At 46.9% G+C, this 24,212-nt stretch overlaps 1 protein-coding gene across 4 annotated transcripts; it reads left to right on the top strand.

The window, feature by feature from the left end:
- Positions 1 to 224: 224 nt before the first annotated feature.
- Positions 225 to 15,611, top strand: AKAP8 (A-kinase anchoring protein 8). Of its 4 annotated transcripts, none has more exons than XM_033134358.1 (14): positions 225 to 368; positions 2,827 to 2,865; positions 4,322 to 4,354; positions 4,840 to 5,119; positions 5,578 to 6,064; positions 6,562 to 6,691; positions 6,939 to 6,985; positions 8,097 to 8,130; positions 10,051 to 10,138; positions 10,909 to 11,050; positions 11,407 to 11,500; positions 11,931 to 12,061; positions 13,197 to 13,292; positions 14,786 to 15,611. In XM_033134358.1, exons 1-14 carry the CDS (start codon positions 350 to 352, stop codon positions 15,332 to 15,334), a joined length of 2,169 nt encoding a protein of 722 aa, XP_032990249.1. In that variant the 5' UTR covers positions 225 to 349; the 3' UTR covers positions 15,335 to 15,611. The 4 variants fall into 4 exon arrangements, with proteins under 4 accessions (XP_032990249.1, XP_032990250.1, XP_032990251.1 ...); XM_033134359.1 differs by having other exon boundaries at positions 226 to 368; positions 4,843 to 5,119; XM_033134360.1 differs by lacking the exon at positions 225 to 368 and adding an exon at positions 727 to 1,581 and having other exon boundaries at positions 4,843 to 5,119.
- Positions 15,612 to 24,212: the final 8,601 nt, after the last annotated feature.

The raw sequence follows: 24,212 nt of genomic DNA, 5'->3' as shown, positions 1-24,212 counted from the left end.
ACTGGCGCGGGAGGGAGCCGGGACCTCACTGAGTGGCGGGGGGCGCCTGCGCGCATGACCCGGGAGGAGCTGGGAGCGCCTGCGCACTTGAGGCGGGGAAAGAGAAATGCGCCTGCGCGTAGTGAAGCACCCGCGGCCCTACCCGAACTCCCAAGATGCTAAGAGCGCCGAGCGGGAGCATCCGGAAGGCCAGCGGAGGAGGGCCCGCTGTGAAAGCCAGCCAATGGTAGCGCTTGGGAGGAGTGACGTTTACGCCTTGTTTTCCAGTAGCGAGCGGCGGGAGGCGCGTTGAGCGCATGCGTCCAGTGGTAGCCTAGGAAAGGGGTGGCTGGCGGGCCGACCTGGAGACATGGAGCAAGGCTACGGAGGTTTGTATGAGCGGCCCAGTGCGAGGTGGGGTGGCAGGTGTTGCCTGGGTACGCCATGCAGAGGTTTGCGGGCTGGGGCCTACGCCCGAATGCGGTTACCACAACTCGGCCGTGCGGAGAGGCGACCGGAGCACGCGCGCGCCGCTCATTGGACTGCGGCGCCGTCGCTCTCGCGGCGCTGTATGTGGATTGGCCGGCTGTGCCTGAGGAAGGCGGGCGGAGCTTGGCGGGCCACCGCTGCAGCGGGCTTCGGGGGGCGCCTTGGGCGGCCGGGACCGTTTTTGCCCCTCAGCCCTGGCCGGGCCGACCGCACCGCTCGCGGGCCCGCCTTCCTCTTCCGAAGACGCCACAAAATGGCGGCGCCAGGGGGCGGAGTCACGGCCGGCTCTCGTGGGGCGCGGGGTTCTCTTCCCCCCGCTGCCGGTCGTGTCCCGGTACCGGTGGGGCTTGGCGGAAGCTTCCGGGTGGCGCGGGGTCGTTCCCTTCCCCGCCTGCGGGGCTCAGCTTCGCCTGGCTCGTGCTGGCCTAGGAGGGTCAGGTGCTGGGTATTTCCTTGTGGAGTGCTGTAAACCTGATGTGCCCTGGGGTTGTGACAGATCGGTGGCCCTCTTTCCGGCAATCCCTTATGGTGGCCTGGAGGTGCTGGGGACTCTAAAGAGGGAATGTGTCTTTCCTCCACTTGGGCTGCAGGCCTGCAGCAGGACGGCCCTCCGCGGGGTCTCTGCTCCTCATCTGAAGAATGAGTACCTCCTGGGAAGGCTTTGCTCTGTGCTGGGAGACGAATGTGCCTACAGGGGACAGTTGGGATATGCGGGGTGGTGGGGTTGGACCAGGCGCAGGTCCCTATCTAAGTATATGAGGTCCGAGAAGCAGGCGGTCTGATCTTGGCTGCAGCAGCTAGAGAAGGCACTGGTCTTGAAAGGTGGCAGCAATTATCAGGATCCCGCCGCAGGAACTGCAGAGGCAGAAGGTCCTGAGGTGCATGGGTGTCTCAAGGGTCCTGGGATGGCTCAGTTTGGCTCGTCGGTCTTTTCTGCAGCCTGACTGGGTCTCATCGTTCTTTGCCTCACTTTCCACCGGATCTTTTCAACCAGTAATCCTGCCTCACGCACACCACTTTCTACTTGCTAAAAACCTTTCAGGCTCAGTTTGGATGCTGCAGCTTTCCTGAATCCTTGTGTAACATTTCCATCTGGAGTTATTTCCTGAGTCGGTGAGCCTTGACAGTTGCTTCCTGACCCATTCCCCAGCTTCATTATCTTGGGCAAGTGACTTAGGCTCCCAGGCTTTTACAACAGGGAAAATAGTACCTCAGAGGCTGTTAGGAAATTATGTGAGCAGCATATGCCATTTTGTTATTTAGACCAGTGCCCCACAGTAAACAGTGCCCTGCAGCTGGTCAGTTGCTGTTAGAACCACCATTCTGCTTTTCTCTGCACAGAGTGTGGAAAGCTGTGTGGTGTAGAGAGGGTGTATGTACCTTTTAGAGGGCAAACTTCAGTTTGATTTTGGATCAAGTTCTCTAACTTCCAAGCCTAGTTCTCTGGTCTCTGAATGGCATTTGGCTAACGTGTGCTCAATGCCCATCATGTGTCAGCACACAGTAGGCACTCAGCTAGTGGTTTGGGTTGTTCAGGTAAAGGAGATGGGGTAATTTCTTGCTTGGTAAAGGTGAAGTCATTTGTCAAGTGTAGATAGCTGCCGGTGCCCAGCCCTGCCAGGCTCCAGGGACATTCAGATGAAGAGGGACTAGACATATGCTGTGGTGGGGGTCTGGAGGGGTGTGGGGAGCTACCACAGAGGAGAGTGCAGTCTGATGCTTCCCGGCCAGGCTCAAACCCTGGGACTTGAAGGCCCAGGGGACTGTTGGAGGGTTCAAAGCTACATGGAAGCAAGGCCTAGAGAGGAAGTTTGTTCGCAGTTACAGGCACTTACGGCTGTTCGGTGGTGAGCCAGGGGGTGGGGAATGGGACTGTGTCCTAATGCTGGGCTAGCTCATCCTGTGTTGTCCTTAGTTGTGGGTTGAGGCTTAGGCCAAGGTTCCTCAGCAGGTGACAGGCAGAGCTGGCCCAAGGCCATTCCCCTCTCCTCTTTTCCCTTGATCTCAGGCAGGTGGAGTGTGATAATGCAATCAGCCAGTTGTGGGGTGACATTTAGGGGTCAGTGTTGTGATTATGCTGCCTTCTTGTAAGGCACTGAGCTCCTTGGAGGAGATCCTTTTAGGCTCAGAGCCCCTCTAAAGCACCTGTTTTCTGGTGAGACACATAGGATTTTATTGTTTTTAACTGGGGTGACAATGGTCAACAAAATTACATAGGTTTCAAATGTACAATTCTGTAATGTATTGTCTGTATATTGCATTATGTGTTCACGACCCCGAGTCAGTTCTTCCATCACCATATATTTGACCCCCTTTACCGACATACAGGATTCTAACTCACAGGTCTTCTGTTCACAGGCTATGGGGCCTGGAGTGCTGGACCTGCCAACACCCAGGGTGAGTATGATCTGCTTTCCAGGGAGGCATGGACTCCTGCAACCCCCAATCCAAGGCACCAGCATGACAAAGCCATTCCTGAGGCTGTGCTGGGGGACAGCGGACGATAGCCTGGAGAGGCTGATTTGAGGGATTGGGGCGGCGCTAGTGCCAGCCCAGGGACTGACCAGGAAACCTTTTCTGTAAAGGGCCAGATAATGCATTTTTTTGGCTTTGCAGGCTACCTGATCTCTGTAGTAAAGAAGCCACCATAGACAACTTATAAAGGAACAGAAATGTCTGTGTGCCAGTAATATTTACTAAAGGCCACTGACATTTGCATACCATATAATTTTTATACATTACGCAATAGTCTGTTTTAGCGGTTTGTTATTTTCTTCTAAGTGAATAGCCGAAGGTATACTCAAAAATATTTTTAATTAACTGACTTTGTTTGTTAGTAGTTTTATAAGATTGAGCAGATAGTATATAGAGTTCCATGTGCTCACCCTAATTTGACCCCTGCAGATTTCCCTATTATTAACAAGCCAATGTTGATACACTGTTACTAACTATAGTCCATAGTTTACATTAACATTTACTGTGTTGTATAGTTCTATGTGTTTTGACAAATGTGTAAACGATGTGTTTCATGTCAAAAGTCACACGTCATGAAATACTCTTGATTTTATTTCCCCCCAACCATTTAAAACACAAAACCCATTCTTAGCTTGAGGGCTGTACAGCGACTCTCGATGGGCTAGATTTGGCCTGGGGCCTGTTTGCTGACTCTGCTCTGGAGTCCAAATCATGGTGCGAAGCACGTTTGAGGGACCAGAATGTGCTCTGGTTGCAAGGCGTCCTGTTTTCTGCTGTTCCAGGGGATGGGATGAGGGCTTTCTTTGTTTTCTGAGCGTGGGATTCTCCCTAACACCACTGGGCAACGTCACTTCTCCCCCCATCACCGAGTTTCTCAGGAAGAAGCTTCCCACGTCACTCAGGCACATAATGTCCCCTTGCTCAGTTAGGTTGAGGATATGATTTTCCACCGGTACATTCACTGGTGTTTTTGGCAGTGCCTGAGCTCTGGCTCCTGGTGGGTGCTGGCACTTTAGAAGGGCTCTGCCTGGGGACCTGGCCTGCTGGCCTCTTGGCTGGCGGCCCACACTGGATGAGCTTCCTGGGAAAGCTGCAGCATCCTTCCCATTGCCCTGCTGGGGGACATCGGCCTTGCCTGGGAGGAAAGCCCTGATTATGCTTCAGAGTGCTCCAGTAGGAAATAAGTTTTACAGCTGGTGGGCCCCAGCCTTTTCTGGTCTTAATAGGAAACCAAGGGCACTGCCACAGCCACCCGCAGCCCTTCTCCTGTGGATAGTGGAGTGAGGTGGCAACTGTCCTCAAAATCCAGGTGTGTGGAGGGGTGTCTCAGGTGCCTTCATTCTGCGAACAGCTGTTGTATATTTTTGTTTCCTCTAAGGTGCATATGGAGCTGGTGTGGCTAGCTGGCAAGGTAGGCCTTTCTGGGGGTCCGTGAGTGGGCGAGAGGGCCTCTTGAGAGGAGCTGGGATGCAGGGATCCCCATATTCCTTCCTAGCTGCGCTCACAGCACTCCTGAAGGCTCGGCAGGCCGGCCTGAGGTGCTGAGCAGTCCTCGAGGGGAACTTACAGGAGGTGATGAGAGGAGGTTGTGATTGTGTCCTGGGAGCAGTAGCTCTGTGGTGGGTCTGTCACCAGCCCCAACTGCCAGTCCTCTGGCTTTAGATGGGAAGCAAGCCTTAGGATCTAGCACGAAAACCCCACTTCTCAGAGTGAAGGCCTTGCCCCTTCCCTCTTCCTGCTGCCTTTGCGAGCTGTCCAAAGGTGGGAGATGCCAGCGACACTTGGTCCCATGACCCTCTTCCTTCTCTGTGGATAGTGGGTGCTCCTCCCCAGATATGTCCACCATGGACCAACCTTGTGGCTGCTGAGGTCTGACTTGGCTCTTCCTCTCTCTGGCAGGTTATGAAAACTACAATTATTATGGTGCCCAGAATACCAGCGTCACCACAGGAGCAACCTACAGCTATGGCCCAGCCTCGTGGGAGACCACCAAGGCTAGCGATGGCCTGGCAGCTGGGGGCCCTGCTGTGCACATGGCTTCTTATGGCCCAGAGCCATGCACCGACAATTCCGACTCGCTCATTGCCAAGATCAACCAGCGTTTGGACATGATGTCCAAGGAAGGAGGCAGGGGCGGGAGCAGCGGCGGTGGGGAGGGCATACAGGACCGGGAGAGGTGATTATGGACCTGAGCCCTTCCCTGGGGATCCCGCACATCCGGCTTTGTGCAGATGGGAGCGGGCACCGGCTCTCCCTGGAGGTCTCTTCCCGGGCTCCCACCTGACTGTGGGTAGATGAGTTGGGCCTTTGTTTGGACAGAGGCATTGTACTAGAACTTGCTGGTTTCCTAAGGGGTGGGGCTCAGGACGTGACTGCTGTTAAAATATGCCAGCCTCCTTATTTCTGCACTGGGTGCCTAGCAGAGCCTCTCCATTATTATGGCCAAGGGCTTGTGCCCCTCATTCATTCATCAGTGTTTGGAAGGGAGTGTTGGTCTGCTTGGCCTCTGAAAATTTAGGAGGGGCACGTGGTGGTTTGGTTTCCTTGGCTCTTCTGAGTATGGAGAGGTGAGCTTTGCAGGAGGCAGTGAGGACGCACGCAGAGTGTGTAGTAATGGGTGTGCTTTCTTTGCAGCTCCTTCCGTTTCCATTCGTTTGATTCTTACGACTCCAGGCCTTGCCTGCCTGAGCACAATCCCTACCGCCCCAGCTACAGCTACGACTACGACTTTGACCTGGGGCCCGAGCGCAATGGGGGCTTCAGCAGTCAGTACAGCGACTGCCGGGACCCCGCCCGCGAGCGGAGCTCCCTTGATAGCTTCATGCGGGGCCGGGGCCAGAGCCGCTTCCAGGACCGGAGCAACCCCAACACTTTCATGCGAAGTGACCCCTTCTTGCCCCCGGCAGCCTCCTCCGAGCCTTTGTCTGCTCCCTGGAATGAGATGAACTACACTGGTGGACGGGGCCTGGGAGGCCCCTCCCCAAGCAGGCCTCTGCCGTCCCTCTTCTCCCAGTCGATGGCTCCCAACTATGGCGTGATGGGCATGCAGGGGGCGGCGGGCAGTTACGAGCACTCTGTGCCCTATGGATGTGGCCAGTCACAGACCTGGATGAGGGATCGGGTAAGCTCTTGCCAAGTTCCAACCCGTCTTCCTGGCTTTCCTTTGTAAACAGTTTTATTGAGGTAAAATTTATAGACCATAATAAGATGCACTCATTTTTAAGTATACCATTCAACTTTTGGTAAAAATGTACAGAATTGTGCAACCATCACCATCTAATTTTAGAACATTTCCGTCAACCCAGAAAGAAGCTTTTGCCATTAGCAGTCACGCCCTGTTTTCTCCCCCAGCCCCTGGCAACCACTAATCTACTCTCTGTTTCTATGGATTTGCCTGTTCTGGACATTTCATATGAATGCAGTTATGTATATTACATGGTTTTTTCTCTGGCTTCTTTCAGCATAAAATTTTGGGATGGTTTCAACTCTGTTATCTCTCCTTGTTTTGTGAAAAGACCTCATCTGCCTTTGTTCTCTGATCTTACAACCATTCTTTGTTTCTCGGGGGTATCATAATGGCTGGGTAAGCGGTACATCGGGATGTGCTTGTGTCTGTAGCCCCGGCGGAGAGGGTTTGACCGCTGCGGCCCGGACGGCATGGGCAGGAAACGGAAGCAGTTGCAAATCTACGAGGAGCCAGATCCCAAACAGGCTCGGGCTGACAGCGAAGGAGATTTTTCTGAAAACGGTATGCCGTGGGGGTCAGTAGGCCTGGGTGGGTGTAAGATGAGTCTGTCGCATGCTTAGTGCTCAGCCTGCTTGTCTGTACAGTGGACATGTGGGAACTCAAGGGTGCTGTGTGTCACCCTGGCTCCCACGGCCCCCACTGTAATCAGGACAAGCTCCGTCACTCTGGACAGTGAGCTTGGGAGGGTGAAAATGGAGTGGGTCAACTGCTGAGGGGCTAACTTTCCCTCTTCCTTTGTGTCTGGTAGATGATGGAGCTGGTGACTTCCGGTCGGGAGATGAAGAATTCAGGGGTGTAAGTCCACCTTCACTGGTCAGCCTCCTTTGTCTCTAGTGTAGGATTTATTCCTTATTTGAGCCTCTTTCTCACAGAGGCGGGGACAGCTGCAGTAGTAGATGCCTCTACCTCGTGAGTGGATTTAATACCCTCACTTGCAGCTAGATTTCTAAGAGATTTCCACTTAGAACAATTCTTCCCTTCCTGAAGAAATTCCCAGCCGCTCCTGTGTCTCACAGTGACGCACCGACCATGGACACATGCTGAGTGCAGTGGAGGCTGTGGAGGCTGAGGCTTCCAAACAGTCACTGAGACTTGTTTGCTGCCAGCTCGGTGCTGGTGCTGAGCCACATTCATGTCCTTCAGCCTTCCAGCCAGTCACAGGAGACTGGTGCTTAAGGCCGGCTCTTAGCCAGGACCTGGGGAGCGAGCCTTTGCCACCCCCTGCAAATTCTGATCCCCAAGTCAGATGTAGGGCCTGGAGAGCTGGGGGTCTGAAGGCTTTATCCATGTGCTTCTGATGGTCAAGTGGGCTGGGGGAAAGGTTGATGGGACAAGCAGCCGTGAATTTTCAGTTACTGGGGGTCTTGCTCGCCCCCTACCTGGCTTGCTTAGATCGAGTCTGGGAATCTGTGTATCTGTTGATTACTAATTTAATCTTAAGCTCAATGGCTGTTTTGATTTTTGGTTGGATGATCATTTTTATCTATACCTGATTTGTTACAAGCTTTGGAAAGTATAAATGGCTGGGAAACTTGGTAAAGCCCATTTTCAGTAAAGAATGCTCAAACCTCCATCCTACAAATTGGGGTTTTTTGACATACAACTCCTGGTGTTCCCAAATGCAGAGCTGCGCAGGTGTAAATTGCCAGAGATCAGTGTTTGGAACTGAAAGAGAGTCAGTGATTTTAATAAAAAAAGCACTTTAGTCATCATTACAGAATCTCAGAAGGCAAGCAGGAGTGACAGGACACACTCAGGCTCTATACCCAGACCCTGGGCCTTGTCCGGACACATTGTTGCTGGGTTCCTGGTGGCATAGCGACCAGCAGGAATCTGGGGAGCTGGGCTGGTGTGGACAGTTCTGGAAACTACCTCACTGCCCGATTTCGTGTGTGTCCTTTTTCAGGAGGACGAATTCTTCGACTCTGGGAGGCAGAGAGGTAGGCATTGCCCAGTGTCCCTTTGAACAGTGTCCTGTGTCTGCCCGGCTGTCCTGCACTCACTACCCAGCTCCCAGCCAGGCTGGGCTTCTGTACAAGCCTGGGGCCTGGATGGAGGGGCTGGCTGCTGGCTGGCCTTGGCTGTGGTGCTCACCCCAAGGCTTTGCTCCAGTGTTTGGAGCAGCACTTAATGGAAACAAGTCTGTTGGCCTCAGTTAATGCAGGCTGCAGGGGGGAGGCGGGAGAACTCATCTGTGGGTGTCTGCAACAGCTTGCAGTGGTAGGGAAAAGTTTCAGAAACAAGAGAAAAGGAAAGGTGCCCTTAAGCCCATCTTCTCTGTTCCCCCTTGGCCAGTGCTGGTCCCCATACTGTTTTCTCCTGGGCTTCATTCTTTCCACAGTTCCCTTGGTTGCCAGCCCATGGCTGTGCTCTCAGCCTCTATCATGGGGTACTGGCAACTGCAGTGCATGTCGCTGCATGGGACAGAGTTCGGACACCTGCCTGGGTTGGGAGCTCGGGGCGCGGGGAGGCCTGTCAGGTACACCGAGGCCGAGATCCTCCAGAGGCAGCCATTGCTCAGCAGGTCTCGTCAGTTCCAGTGCCAAAGACCTAAGAGTCCAAAGTTGGCAGCAAGAGCCAAGCCACATTAAACCTCGGGGGTATATGGAGAAACAGTCGGAGACGTGGTGGCCTTGATTTTATCCAAAAGCTGCTTGTTTCTTTTCCTGTTTCCATGGGTCTATCCATAGCTGGTTTCCCCCAAGTATCACAGGTTGGCTCCTTTGTGACTTTGCTACCATAAATTCTGAAGACCCGTCTTAGATGCTCCTTCCCTGCTATGTTCAGGTTTAGCCAACCGTCTGAGGTCCTCCCACCCTGTTCATTGAAACAGTTGTTCTGTAGCATGGGACCACACAGAGCATTGAGAAGCTCATGCAGCGGGGAAAATGCTAAAGCAAAGGTGACATGTTTATTGCGCGCAGGTCCTGCTACCTACCTGGGATGACTTTGCTATTAAACAGCAGTAATAGTTTCAGGCAGTGACCTCTTGCCAAAAATCCCACACGCCCTTTTGAGAGGCTTCTGAGCAGCGCACGCCGGTCGCCATCTTCGTGGGACAGTCTCGTGACTGGCATCAGGGGTAGGGGTTACAGTTCAGATGCTTATCCGACCTTTTTTCAGTGTCTGGCCCTGGCCCTGAGCCGCGGTGGCCTGGCCTGGCCTGGCCTCACACTGGTGCACTGGGCTGCATGGCTCGCAGAGGAGCTCCTGTGCTGGCCCCAGGGGACGGACGGAGGACCCATGGGTCTCTTCCCACTTTTCTTTCTAGGATTGCTTCCCACGTAGCCCTGGGAAAGCCCTAGAGTGACAATTTTTGTAAGTGGAAGGTAGAGTTTGGGCCAGCAAGGACTGTCAGACCTGCTGAGCCCTAGTTCAGAGGAGGCCGACGGGTTGGTCTTCATGGCCCACCTAGAGGTGGGACGGAGGGCGGTAAAACAGCCTGCTTTATGTTGAGGCCGTCCAGCGGCTTCCTCTTTACCTGGGAAGAACTGCTCTCTCTCTCAGCTGATGTTGGGAGAAGACCCCTTCAGGGAACTGGATTGGAAAAGCAGGATAGGGAAGCCCAGAGAGCAGGTGGGCTGCAGTGTGAGAGGGATGGGTGGGCCGTGTCCCCGTATCAGGCCACGTGGGGAGTGAGTTCTCTCCCCTGGGAACTCCTAAGGGTTCTCCTTGAAGGCCTATCCTTGTTGAGGGGCTTTGACAGCCCCTTGTTGCCTCAGGGTATCCTGACCCTGCCGTGCGTGGAGGCAGCGGTGGGGCTCGGGGTGCGGTGGCTAAGCTGCGGTCCCATCAAGGCCCTGCTGCTCAGCTCCGTTGTGGGCTCCGCAGAGGGTCTCGAAGGGAATTCTCTGTTATAGGAGAGAAGGATGATGAGGATGACGAAGTGAAGAAGAGAAGGGAAAAGCAGAGGAGGAGAGACAGGATGCGAGACCGAGCAGCTGACAGGTGAGGAGGCAGGCGAGGGGGGAGGTCGGCTGGGCCTGGGCACTGGCAAGGCTCCTGAGCTTATCTGTCTTCGCTCCATGGTGCAGTGGAGCTGACTCAAGTGTCTGGGGAAATGCTAGTCAGTGTGGTGGGAGACACAACTTGGGAAACACGTGTGGGTCATCTTGCCTGTGGGTCCGTGTGGTCCTCATGTGCCCAGCAGGGGGCTCTGTTGCCCTCCTGCAGGCCAACGGGGAGTTCCCTGGTCCCTGGCTTGTGTTTGTCGTGTCACAAGTGATCTCCATTCAGCACAGCTGCTGAGGAGGCGCTCTGCTGCCTTGTCCAAATCCAGAGTACTTCTGGAGTTTAATGTAGCGATTATAGATAGCTGTTACCTTCAAGACTGTCTTTAAATAGAAAAAGAAGTGCAAAAGTGCAAAGCCCAAACGGTGTTGGTGTGGCTGCAAAAAAGAAACACATCTGAGAAGCTGTGGTGTTAGGTACTGTGCGCCCAGAGCAGTGGGCTTAGGGAGTTCCTAGTTCTGAATAGTCCCCACCTTAGGGTGTTCTCTTAGGGGCTTTTGGGCCAAAGAGACTAGATGGCAGTAAATTGCTCTATTAATCATCATCTTGAAATACGTTCAAGGTTGTACTCGTGTTCTTAAGATGGGAAAATGGGGTAATGCTGCTCTTGATGCCCCATGAGAAGTCTTGGTTCAGAAATCACTTTCCCATTTCCATTTCAGTTCTAAGCTGAGACGGTTACCCCTGTATCATTTCTCTTTCTTTAGGATTCAGTTCGCCTGTTCCGTGTGCAAGTTTCGTAGCTTTGAAGATGAAGAAATCCAGAAGCATCTGCAAAGCAAATTTCACAAAGAGACATTGCGGTTTATAAGTACCAAACTCCCTGACAAGACGGTGGAGTTCCTCCAGGTGAGACATGCGTGGCCTCCGACATCATTTCCCGATGATCCTACAGGTGTCAGAGAAGGGAAGCAGAAGGGAAATACAGGGCCTAAACTTAGGTTTTCTGTCTCCAGAGTAATAGTTGTTTAAGTCCCCGTGTCAGAGGGCCAACCAAGAGCTCCAGCCATTGTAGTTCCCACTAGTTCTGCCACCAGAGCTGCTCTGATAGCTGTCTTCTCACTTTGGGGACAGTTGAGACAAGGCTGTCATCTGCTAGGGGGTTGGCAGCCGCCCGTGGTGAGCTGCCTCTTGGGGTGAGCTGCCTCTTGGTGCTGTGCCACCCTCTCCTGATTTCATTTGGTGCCGTCTCCCAACCCCTCTAGGAATACATTATAAACAGGAATAAGAAGATTGAGAAGCGGCGCCAGGAACTTCTGGAGAAGGAAAGCACAAAACCAAAACCAGATCCTTTCAAAGGTGAGCTGTGATCTGGGACGGGCGGTGTTCCGCGTGGCGCTAAGGCATGTGACTCCATGTGAAGCCGGCACAGGTGGCCGAGGATGTGACACAAAGACCCACGGGAGGGGCACTCAGCAATGGTAAGAGGCCGTTGAGCATGGCCTCATGGAGATCGAAGCTCTGTAGGTGACTTACCAGAGTGATGTGAAGTACTCTGAAGGTTTTTTCCTCCTTGGGCCGAAGGATGAGAAAAGTTTAATAAATGCCCCGGTGTAGAGACTGGTAGTCCTGACCCCACATTCCTGCTGGAAGGCAGGTGACGCCTGTCTCAGAATCTGTCCTAAATTCTTAGGTCTGCAGGGAGAAAATGGGGGTTTTGTTGGGGGCCGGGAGGAAAGCATTACTTGATGCTGTCCCAGATCCCACATGACGTGGGTTTCATCCACAGGGATTGGCCACGAGCACTTCTTCAAGAAGATCGAGGCTGCTCACTGCCTGGCTTGTGACATGCTGATCCCCGCGCAGCACCAGCTCCTGCAGCGGCACCTGCACTCTGTGGACCACAATCACAACCGCCGGGTGAGTCCCCTCCCGCTGTGGCCGGGAGGCCAGGCTGCCAGCGGGAGCTCAGGACCTTGTGTCTTACACGGGGAATGCTGACAGCTCAGGAGCTCTTGCTACATTCCATCAAGTCTGTCACGTCATCGATTGATTGTAAGATGCATCCCAGTTTCCATTAAGATGTGAGAAAGTGTGTCGCTTAGAATTGACTAAATACAGTAGCTGAAATTCTTCTGGTTTGAGAATGTTCCCTGTAAATGAGTCAATTCCCTATTTGCTGAAAAACTGGTTTTCCTGTAAGCTGAGGCCGAGGGCTATTCAGAGCAGAGTGCCTAATGGACCCAGAGTTCAGGACCCATTTGCTCCTTACTAGCTGAGGGGGCCTGAGGCTAAAAGTTTAGTTTCAGGATCAGTAAATTTTTCTGTAAAGGGTCAACTTGTAAATGTGTTCAGCTTTGCAGGCCATAGGGTCTCCGTCCAACAAGTCTGCCGTTGGTGGGCCAGGGCAGCCCCAGACACTTAGGGAAGGAATGGGTGTGGCTGCACTGGGCCCCCTGGCTGTAGCTTGCTGACCCCTGGTTTAACATCTCTGTCCTCAGAGATGAAATGGAGTGCCACCCTCTATGCCACCATACCCAACTATGAAATGGAGATGTCAATACCTGCCTGCCCCTCTGCCAGTTTTATTAAAAAGCAGCCAAAAGCACTGTATAAACTGTATAAACAGGGATTACTGTATGATGTTAAGCTCTGTTTTGGGACATTTGTACTTTTGAACTATTGAACTTACAAAGTCATTATAACTCAAAACTGAAGGACTTGCCCTTTTTCCCTACTTAGTCCACAAAGCTTCTAATCTGGAAATGGTTGTTTCATCCTTGCTTGTGCACGCAGTAACTGGGATGTATTTATGCTTTTATCTTTTAAGATGATCAGACTTTTCTACATTTTCATGGTGTCAGCTCTGGTATCTCGAGTGCCTTCTCTCCCACTCCTGGCGTCTGGCACTTGAGGATTTTCCTCAGTGAAGAAAGATGTTAGCCACCTCTGCATATGGCTGATCTCAGGGCAACTCACTGTAGCCTGGCCAGTGTGTTCTCTTGCTCCTCTATACGAGCCATTTTTAAAAGCCCATATTTGGTTCCCTTTGCAGTTGGCTGCTGAACAGTTTAAGAAGACAAGTCTCCATGTGGCTAAGAGTGTTTTGAACAACAGACATATAGTGAAGATGCTGGAAAAATACCTCAAGGTTTGTGTTTAGGAGTCCAATGGACGGGAAAAGCTTTTAAAACGTAAGATGAATTGCGAGTATGAAACTATCTCGAGTGCAGTATTTAGCACTTCTAAGTTACGGGATATTGCAGTGTATCGGGCGTGTGGATTTCCTGGGACTGTTTGCTTGAGAACTCTGGGATGTGCTTCTGCTTGATTAATCTGTACAACTCTCACCATGAGAAACCTTGATTGTCTAGCCGTAAAATACTGAGCAAATGATGGTGAGATGTTTAAAAAAACAAAATCCAAGGTAGATAATTGTCCAAGAAAGAAGCGAAAAAGAGGTTTTGCTGGCAGAGTCAACCAACAATGAAATGGAGGATCAAGGTGAAGGGAAGAACCAGAGGTGCCACAACCAGTGATAGTGACAGGGACAGAGTAGTAAAAAGTGTCAACGAGGGTGCCCTGGAGAGAAGTTGGAAGAGCCCCCACTTCCTCCTTGGTAAGCCCGTTTTGCTAAATTCTCAGCCCCATGACTTCAGCATTTGAGGCTGGTAGCTGAGCTCCAGTATAGCCTGGCTGGGACCTGTTCACCCTCTTTTCAGTTACTAAGTGCTGCAGTATTTGACAATGCATTCCATCCATTCAAGGCCCAGAATCTAAATGCAGCAGGTTCTTGAATAATGTCATTTCGTTTGACATCGTTCAAACATTGATGAGATGCTGTAGGAACTTCAGTTTGTATCAATTGCCCTGTAGTAAAACTGTTTGTTATACATGGTTTATCTGCAGTTCCAGGAACTTGTCAACGACATCAAATGAGGACTTACTGTAACCAATTTAAGAACCATGACCGATCATTGTTTTACCTTGTGGCCTAAACAGATTGAAAGTGTCTGAAGTCAAGTGTGGACTCAAGCTTCTAACCACCATATTTTAAAACACATTTCATAATCTTGTAGTGATAATATTTAGTTTTCTTTCTCTAAACTAGAGACAGTTTTAGCCTATGCTCCTGAGAAGTTTGTCTTCTCAGAGTGTCAGATTTAGATTTGACTCCTGACTGTTTAATAGCTGTATGGCCTCTGGCCAGTTACTGATCTTTGAGTCTCATTTCCTTATATGTAAAATGGGGATAACCCTCAACCAGGGCTCTGAGCTTAAATGAAACTAAAATTTAAAATAGTCTAAATTTCCTGTTACAAGGCTTTTTTTTTTTTTTTTTTTTTTTTTTTTTTTTTTTTTTTAAATTTGGTGTGGAAAAGCTAAATCTTAGCTTTTCCTTATGGTACATGCTTGAATAAAAGTGCAAAATAGTTCTGGTGAAGCTTTTCTGAGATGTCTTTTCTGAGTCTTTAGGCTCTGAGAGCCTGTAGGATTAACTCACCTGGTGTAGTTTAAAGCATTTCTCTCGTTAACTCTTCCCATCATGAAAACATGAGCTCCCAGCAACTTAGGTAAGCCTCCTCCATCTCTCATTTGGACAGTTCTTTAAGATTGCACTGACTTGTGTTTCTTCTTGGCCAGGGTGAAGACCCTTTCACCAATGAAGCTGTTGATCCAGAAATCGAGGGAGATGACAATTTAGGAGGTGAGGATAAAGAAGAGACACCTGAGGAGGTGGCTGCAGAAGTCTTAGCTGAGGTGATTACAGCAACAGTGAGGGCAGTAGAGGGGGAAGTGCCGGCTCCAGAAAGTAGTGAAATGCTGGCCGAAGGAAAAGGCCCTGTAGACATGGCAGAGGCCACTAGTGGTCCACATCCTGAACAGCTGCTGGAAGCAGAGACACCCTGTGGAATGGCATCTGAGAAGGGGAATGCTGAAGCAGAGACTGGAGGTGAGGCTGCCCAGGCTGGAGGCAAAGCTGCTGAGGCTGGAAGTGAGGCTGCCCACACTGGAGGTGAAGCTGCCCAGGCTGGAGGCGAAGCTGCCCAGGCTGGAGGCGAAGCTGCCCAGGCTGGAGGCGCAACAGAGGCAGAAAGCACCATAACAGTCACTGCTCCTACCCCAGCTGCCACGGAAGCCGAAGTGAAACAAAATGAAGCAGAATCCAAAGATGTTATTCCCACAGAATGATATTCTCCTTGTTTCAGGGGATGTGTTATATGAAGCAATGGTCTTTTTCCTTTGGTTTGCAAACAGTACTAGGGCGTGTGTTAACTGGAATATACTGAAAACTGGTTTTGGTGAAGAGGCTCAGCCATTTCCTTCAGAAAAGTGTACCTCACAGGCTTGTCTTACAGAGTTGTGTGGCTTTCTGCCTCGGTTTGAAGGCTGCAGAAGTTGTACATTCCCCCAAGCAGCTGAGACCTCTCTATACTGCAGTTGGAATAATAAACGTTGGGTAATTAGATTTTGATGATACTTTGCTTATTAAATACAGCCCCTGGCTGAATGCCTTTTTGATTATTTTGTCTGGGAGCAGCTCATTACTAGGATATATCTTGCTTTATAAAGATTTAAGTTTCAAGAATTTGCTTTGGCATCAGTTTTTGACCTCTGCTTTTGTAGCCCACTGAATGGTGTGTGAACTCACAAGATGTAGCAGTCTCGTTAACGTAGTGGTGTTGTGTCACGTCAGTGAACTCAGAGGCCTGATGAACCTGACACACCTGCACCACTGGCAGCACACCCACTTGCCCCTCAACATGACACTTTGCCTGGGGCACTTTCCCAATCTTTAGTCCTTGCTGAACCCCCTTCACAAGGTTTTACCTCATGTGTGTTCCACGTCTGCATTACTTCAGGGTTTTTTACCTTTAAATTGAGTTACTTCCTCTTAAACATATTTGAAAAGAAAACTTGGGTGTCACTCCCATGAATGGAAAACCCAGTATAAATTGCCATAGATAAGATGCTATCTGTAAAAAAATGAAGATAATGAACCTCTTTTGGAGGTTTCCGAATCTACGAGAAAGTAAAGCTAGCATGTTTCAGTGTAGCAAGCACCAGTTAGATGTTCCTATAATCAAAAGAATTGGAAGGTAACTCCCTTTTGAAATGATATCGCTGGGTCTGTTTCCCTGTAAACCTTAGAACTGTCATCCTTGGGCCACTGGGAAAATACTTAAAATGAGGTGGTAAAAATACTTGATGAGCATCTACTGTGTACCAGGTGCTAATTCGTGATAAAAATATGGGCACTGTTCTCAAGGACCTTATTGGAGATGTGAATATTTATGAAAAAGTCAATATTAGAACTAAAAAATAAACTGTCAGCAAGAAAATGGTGCCTCTGAATTGTTTCTGCGCATCATTCCTCAGTACTCCATCGATGTGGCTTAGTCACAGGTTGAACATGCTCTTTGAGCTTGTTCTCCTAAGGCAAGAACGTTGATGGCATTGCACATCAATAGTCTGAAAAAGGATAACAAAACTATGAAATTGGCTTTATTTTGTTTTTCTTGTAAAAGTAATCTGAGGCCTGTCATTAAGTCTAAATTTTAGTGAGGTTCTTCCACCCCCCACCCAGTGTGAAATGACACAAATCATTTAATTCCTAAAGGTAGCGTGAACCATGCCATCATGACCCGGGATGGGACTAACTACTTGGGGTGCACAAAGGGATGCCCTCATATTTCCTGAGATGACAGGAATAAATTGCAAGCTGCTTCATTGGGAATTAATACCAGTTAATAACCACTTACAGAGGAAAAACGGGGAGGTTAAGGAACTTTTAGGGTCACACATCAAAGATGTGGGGATACCCAAATTAATATACAGGTCTGAGATACCAATGGCCATGAACTTTCCACAGAGCACCAGTACTATTTAAAAACAGGTTCAGTGAACATGGCATCCCTGTATTCCCAAGCAAAACAAATTTTAGGAATTGCAGCCTAATTACAACTTCGTGTAATCATATTGTGGACCTGTGTGATTTCCCTGAGTTTTAATGAAATTAATACAGTCGTCAAAAGAGGAAACATACAATGTAATAAGCAAAGAGTTTATTTAAAGGTGCATATTATTAGTATTAATAAGCAAAGAGTTTATTTAAAGGTGCATATTATTAGTATTAATAAATTCAACATTAGATTTTGGACCATAAATCACTTGCACTGCCTGATAACCTGGCTGAAAGTGGTCCTTGCTCACCAGAAGTGGCCAGTAGTGATTAGACAGGCACAGGAGAGTTCAAGTATAACTTTAGAAGTAATGGAAGAGTAGAACAGCGTTTTAGCATTTTATTTTTTTACAGTAGCTTCCTTGGAGGTCTCAACCAAAAGATGGGCATGGAGAGAAGCCATGGGTGTGGCTGTGCACTGATTGAACACTGACCGCTCTTTGATAATGGAGAAAATATTGGGCCACTTCATCTTACACAAGAGCACTGAAGAAGCCTATCAGCTTAGTTGGTTTTCTGCAATCAGACTCAGTCTATGTACTTCCTCTCAAAACAGTATCTGGTGAGTGTACACTTTATATAACTTAGAAATCAGTTTGGGGGGCAATATAGTGGAGTAGGGGGCAACTGAGCCATTCTCACGGGCTTGGCTATCAGAATTAAGTGAGAAAATAAACAGTTGGCACTATTGAAAAAGGGGTTTGCTCAGTGTAACTTTTTAAAAAAAATTCGTATAAAATGAGCTATTAACCATTTTAAAGTGGACAATACAATGGTATTTGGTGTACACACAATATTGTGCAGCCGCATGACCTATAACTGGTCCGTGACATTTTCCTCCCCCTAAAAGGAAACCCTTACCAGTTCGTTGTCACTTCCCATTGCCACCCCCCCACCCTGAAAGACAGCCACTAATCTGCTTTCTGTCCCGGGGGTTATTTTGGATATTTCCTATAAGGGGAACTACACGTGACCTTTTCAGTCTGGCTTCTTTCACTCAGCATAAGTTTTTGAGTTCCTCCACGTTACAGCAGGTATCAGCACTTCATTCCTTTTTATGGCTGAGGAATATTGTATGTACATGCTACATCTGTTTATGCAGTCATCCAATAATGGATATTGGAGTTGTTTCCACCTTTTGACTACTGTGAATAGCGCTTCTAGGAACACTGAACACTATCTGAGTACCTGTTTTCAGTCCTCTTGGGTACATACCTACGAGTGGAATTATTGGGTCAGATGGTAATTCTGTTTAAATTTTTGAGGCACTACCGACCTTCACAACAGTGGCACCATTTTACGTTCCCATCAGTAACATACAAGGGTTCCAATTCCTCCACATCCTTACTAACACTTATTTTCCATGTTTTCGATTCTGGCCATCCTAGTGGGTGTGAAGTGGTATCTTACTGTGGTTTTGATTTGCATTCCCCTAATGACTAATAGTGTTGGCCATCATTAATGGGCTTGCTGGTTATTTATCTTTGGAGAGATGTCTGTTGAAGTTCTTTGCTTGTTTTTAAATTGGGTTGTCTTTTTGTTAAATTTTAGGTGTGGTTTTTTTATATTCTAGATACTAGACACTTACCAGATGTGATTTGCAAAAAAAATTTTCATTCTCTGGGCTGCCTTCACTCTTTTTTTTTTTTCTCAAAATGGTGGTTTATCTGAAATTCAGTTTTTTGGTTTTTTTTTAAATTGGAGAACAGTGTGTTTCTCCAGGGCCCATCAGCTCCAAGTCCAGTCACCGTTTTCAATCTTAGTTGCAGGGGGCACAGCCCACCATCCCATGGGGGAATTGAACCTGGCAACCTTGTTCTCGAGAGCTAGCTCTCTAACCAACTGAGCCATCTGGCCACCCCTCCAGCAGCTCAGCGGCAACTCATTGTCTTCAGTCTAGTTGTGGAGGGTGCAGCTCATTGGCCCATGTGGAAATTGAACCCAGCAACCTTGTTCTCGAGCGCTCAGAGCTCGCGCTCTAACCAACTGAGCCATCCAGCCGCCCGTGTCTTCACTCTCTTGATAGTGCCCTTTAATTTGAAGTTGTTTTTGATCAAGTCCAATTTATTGTTTTTTGCTGCTTGTACTTTTGATGTAAGAAATTATTTACAAATCCAAGGTAATGAAGATTTACTCCTATGTTTTCTTCTAAGAGTCTTAATTTAAGGTTTTAACTCTGATATTTAGGTTAATGGTCCATTTTGAGTGAATTTTTGTATATGGTGTGAGATAAGGTTCCAACTTCATTCTATTCTGTGTGAATATCCCGTTGTCCCAGCACCATTTGTTAAAGAGACTATTCTTTCCTCATTGAATAGCTGTGGCAGCCTTGTCAAAAGTCAGTTGACCACAGCCGCATGGGTTTATTTCTGGACTCTCAATTCGACTCTATTGTTCTGCATAGCCATCTTTATGCCAGTACCACACTGTAGCTTTGTAGTAAGATTTGGAATCAGGAAGTTGTGAATCCTCTTTGTTCCTCTTTCTCAAGATTGTTTTGGTTATTCTGGGTCCCTTGAGTTTCTGTATTTTCAGGGTCAGTTTATCAATTTCTACAAAGAAGCCAGCTAGTATTTGGAATTATGTTGAATCTATAGATCAATTTGGGGAGCATTGCCATCTTTACAGTATTAAGATAGAATATTCCAATTCATGAACATAGTTGTCTTTAACTCTTATTTAGGTTTTCTTTAACTTCTTTTTAAAGCAATGTTTTATAGTTTTCAGCATTTCTGCTGAAACTTCTGTATTTCTATTAAATTTATTCCTAAGTTTTTTATTCCTTTGATGCTATTGTAAATGGAATTGTTTTCTTAATTTTATTTTTGGATTGTCCTTTGCTAGTGTATAGAAATACATATGATTTTTCTGTGATCTTGTATCTTGCAACTTTGCTGAATTTAATAGCTCTGATAGTTTTTTGGTTGATTCTTTAGGATTTCCCGTATATCAGATCATGTCATCTGTGAATAGAGATTGTTTTACTTCTTCCTTTCCTATATGGATGACTTTTATATCTGATTGCTATGGCTAGAACTTCTAGTGCAATGTTGGCATTCTTGTATCATTTTGTTTTAAAGTTATTTATATTCTCAGTAATCTTTCTCGTAATTGTGAATTCGATTTAAATTTGTGTGGAAGACCATTTTCCAGGCTCCTGCAAATACTCCAAAAAATTCCAGCCAATCCATTTAAGCTAGATTCTTTGACCAAAGAACATAAAGTACCTGTATGAAATCTCCTTTGGGGAACTAAATTTAGGAGACACAGGTCAACACATTGGGTATTTAGTGCCTGCAAGGCCCAGGCATTGTGGGTACATGTATCATGTCTTTGCTCAGTAACCTGCCCAAAGATACCCACTCAGGACAAATCCTCAACCTGCCCCATGGGAAATGCCTGGGGATTTTAGTTTCTCTGATGCTTTGGTAACAGTTCTCTAAATAGGAGTGAAGATAGAGAGCTCACAAATACATCACAATTTTCCCTTATTTGCTGCCATAAAATTCTCTTCGAAAGAATTACTCTTTAGCGATAACCCGCAGGGACCAAGGACTGACTTGAAGGTAAGGAAACGTTACCTTACTACCATGGTTCCCATAAGGAAAACTGGAGCCTTCTTAGGGAGACGTAAGTCCCTAATTCCTTCCCACTGGAAGACAGTGAGGATAACAATACTAATCGTCTCAAATGAACTAAGACCACAACAGTTTTCCCATGTTTGAAATACATTTTGTCTAGCTCAGCAATGGCAAAACCAGAGGAAGCTAAGGGAATATTCTGGGAAAAGGAAGAACTTACCACTATTCATCAACCCCAATAAGGCTGAAATATGCCTTCCCTAGGGAAAGGGGATTATTTGGTCCCAGGATGTATCAGTTATCTGTTGCTGCTTAACAAATTACTCCAAAAGTTAGTGCCTTAAAATAAAAACATTTATTATTGCGTAATTTCAGGTGTGGTTCAGTTGGGTCCTTAGTTGGAATTATAAGGCTGTAATCAAAGTGTTGGCCAAGGCTGTGGTCTCATCTGAAGGCATGGCTGTGGAAGGACCTACTTTCAGTGTTGCTCAGGTGGTTGTTGGCAGAACTTGGCTCATTGCAGCTGTTGGACTGAAGGCTTTAGCTCCGTGCCAGCTGTTCACCAGAAGCCACCCTCAGTTCCTTGTCACATGGGTGTCTCCTACATGGCAGCTTGCTTTATCAAAATGTGCAAGCTGAGAAGACAGAGTCCAGCCAGATTCAAGTCACAGTCTTTTGTAAATGTAATGCAATCAGAAAAGTGACTTCCCATTATTTCTTTCATTAGCAATAAGTCACTAGGTCCAGTCCACACTCAAGGGGAGATTACAGAATGGTGTGAATACCAGGCGGTAGGGATCATTGGGGGCCATCTTTGAAAGCTGCCTACCACACAATAAATCGAGAAATAGATGCTCTTCTTATACCCGATTACAAGAGCCTGCTTCATGAGCCCATTTGTCTGGAAGATGAAAGGGACAAAAGAAATTTACGCTTTCAGTCCTGTTACTAGGTCCTTATACCAAGCTTTAAAATGGGCCTAATCATGGGGTCCTGGCTGAAATAAGTTCTATCAGGCATCCTTCCCTATCTATCAAGGCAAGAAATGACACGGGGAACTTTTTTAGCAGCCAGAGCAGCCTCACTTGGCCCATTGCCACTCATTCTGATGCAGTGATGATTCCACGAGGTCTTGAACCTCTGGGATCACCAGTGGCTCGTGACGGAATTTTATCAGCAACACTCTTCACCATGCTTAACCTCTAAGCTTTCAAATCACCAGCCTTCTGTGTGAGTCTTAAACTAGAAGTTATCTTGCAATGCTGCTCTTTTCCTAACCATACATTCAGAAGTTTGTCTATTTCAAGTTTATCATTAGCCTTTTCTATTCACCTCGCTCTTAGGCACAGTTTTTCTTATGTATAAGATTCATTCTTTTTTCTCCTTAAAAAATTGAAATATAACAAAAATATTCATAAAGCATAGGTATGTATAAGAGTGAACAATTACAAAGCTAATGCACAGTCAAGAAGCGGAACAGTTTTCTGTCATGTAAGATGAAAACGTTCTAGAGACCTGCTATACAACACTCTGCTTACACTTAACAATACTGTACACTTAAAAAAACAAATTTTGAAAAAAGAAATAAAATACTGCTATACCTCAGAAACTGGCCACACTCACCCTCATCCCTGCCTGATCACCCTCTCAGGTAAACAGTGGTATTTACTTGCTTATTATTCTTTATAGTTTTACTTCCCTAAAACTTCCGTCTATTTTTGTCTGTTTTAGAAATCTACATCGAATAGGGATGATCACATATGCACATATGATTTGCTCCTTTGGTTTCCTATTACATTAGTAAGATTTATCTATGTTGTGTGTGGCTGTGGTTTGTTCATTTTCATTATATTCGTTCTACCATGTATGGACATTTGGGTTTTCAGTGGGGGCTCTTAGGAACAGTGCTATTCTGAACCCTAAGTATGTCAGCAAGTTTCTGTGAGATTGGAATTAGTGGGCCATACAGTATTCAGAGTTCCACTTCACCAGAAGAGGCCAAACTGTTTTCTAAAATGACCCAAACGATGAGCATTTTCTAAAATGGCTGAATCAAATGAGAGTTCCCACTATCATTCCTTCTTTGACCTCCACACTCCTTCCTCCTAAGCACTTTATCCCATTTGCATTTTCTTTTCACTCTGAAACTTTTACAATCACTTCCTTTTATTACGGCAATCGTACGGCTCTTCATTGTACATTCCACTAGGTTTTCCAGCAATCTCATTATTTTGAGTGTGACAGTGAATGATGTTTGTAAATCACTTCAAAACTAAGCAAAACATAGCAAAATACAAATTAATGAAGGACCAGAGACTTAGGGCCATCTTGTACCTGTTTGTAGCTGACAGAATTGTAATGCTTTACTCTGAAGCTTATGTTTGTTCCTAGCTAGTCTGTGTTAAAAATTGGCAAGCATAACGGTGGATACATGTCATTACACATTTGTCAAAGCCCATAGAGCATACAACACAGAGTGAACCCTAATGTAAACTATTGAGTTTAGTTAATAATAATGTATCAATATTGGCTGATTAACTGTAACCAACTGCTACCAAGACTGGCTATGTTATAGAGACTGTATGGCCCACAAAGCCTAAAATATTCACTGCCTGACTCTTTACAGAAAAAATTTGTCAATTCCTGGGCTATAGAAAAAAGGAAGGCAGTCTTCATGGAGGCAGGAGATCTGAGTTCTAAAGTGTATAAATGTGTGATCTTGTGTGAGGCACTCAACATCTCTAGGAGCAAACGATAAATTCCAGAATGTAACCTCATGGGCAAATTCTCACTGGACAGTAGGCATGGATTCATGCCATTACAAATCAAACACCTCCAGCTTTTCCAAAGTTGATCGTGCTATATAGATTTACCCTTGCTTTTAAGAAAACACTATGTAATTTTTTGAATTTGGAAAATTCCTGGCATGTATGAAAAGAGAATGAGAAACGTATAAGGATATTCATTGTAATATTGATTATGATGATGGAAAAACTGGAAATGAAATAAATATAAATAGGAGAATAAATGAATTAGGATATACCCATACCATATCCTATGTTATCTCCACATTATCTCCCAATTAGGCAGATCTCCAAGTATCCATGTGGGATGACTTCCAAGATGTATTAAACGAAAAAGAACATGTTACAAATGAACAGATATGGAATGATCCCTTTATTTTATAACACAACCATTTCTATATGTGGATACGTATTGTTGCATAGACTCAAAAGTCTACACCAGTGCTATCCAATAGAAATATATTGCAAACCATGTATGTAATTTTGTATTTTCTAGGAGCTGCATTAAAAAAAACAGGTTAAAATTAAGTTTAATAATATATTCTATTTAACTCTCTCTATATAACCCTATATATATATAGATAAATATTTCAACATGATTATGATTATATGTAAACTCAATATAAAAAGTTAATGAGGTTTTACATGTTTTTTCATACTAAATCTTTGACATGCAATGTGCATTTTACACCTGCAGCACATCTCAATTTGAGCCAGCTACA

The sequence above is a fragment of the Rhinolophus ferrumequinum genome, chromosome 18 (genome assembly GCF_004115265.2).
Source record: "Rhinolophus ferrumequinum isolate MPI-CBG mRhiFer1 chromosome 18, mRhiFer1_v1.p, whole genome shotgun sequence".
NCBI classification, from domain to species: Eukaryota; Metazoa; Chordata; class Mammalia; order Chiroptera; family Rhinolophidae; genus Rhinolophus; species Rhinolophus ferrumequinum.
Note: the sequence above shows the minus strand (reverse complement) of the source record. Positions and strands in the feature narration are given on the sequence as shown.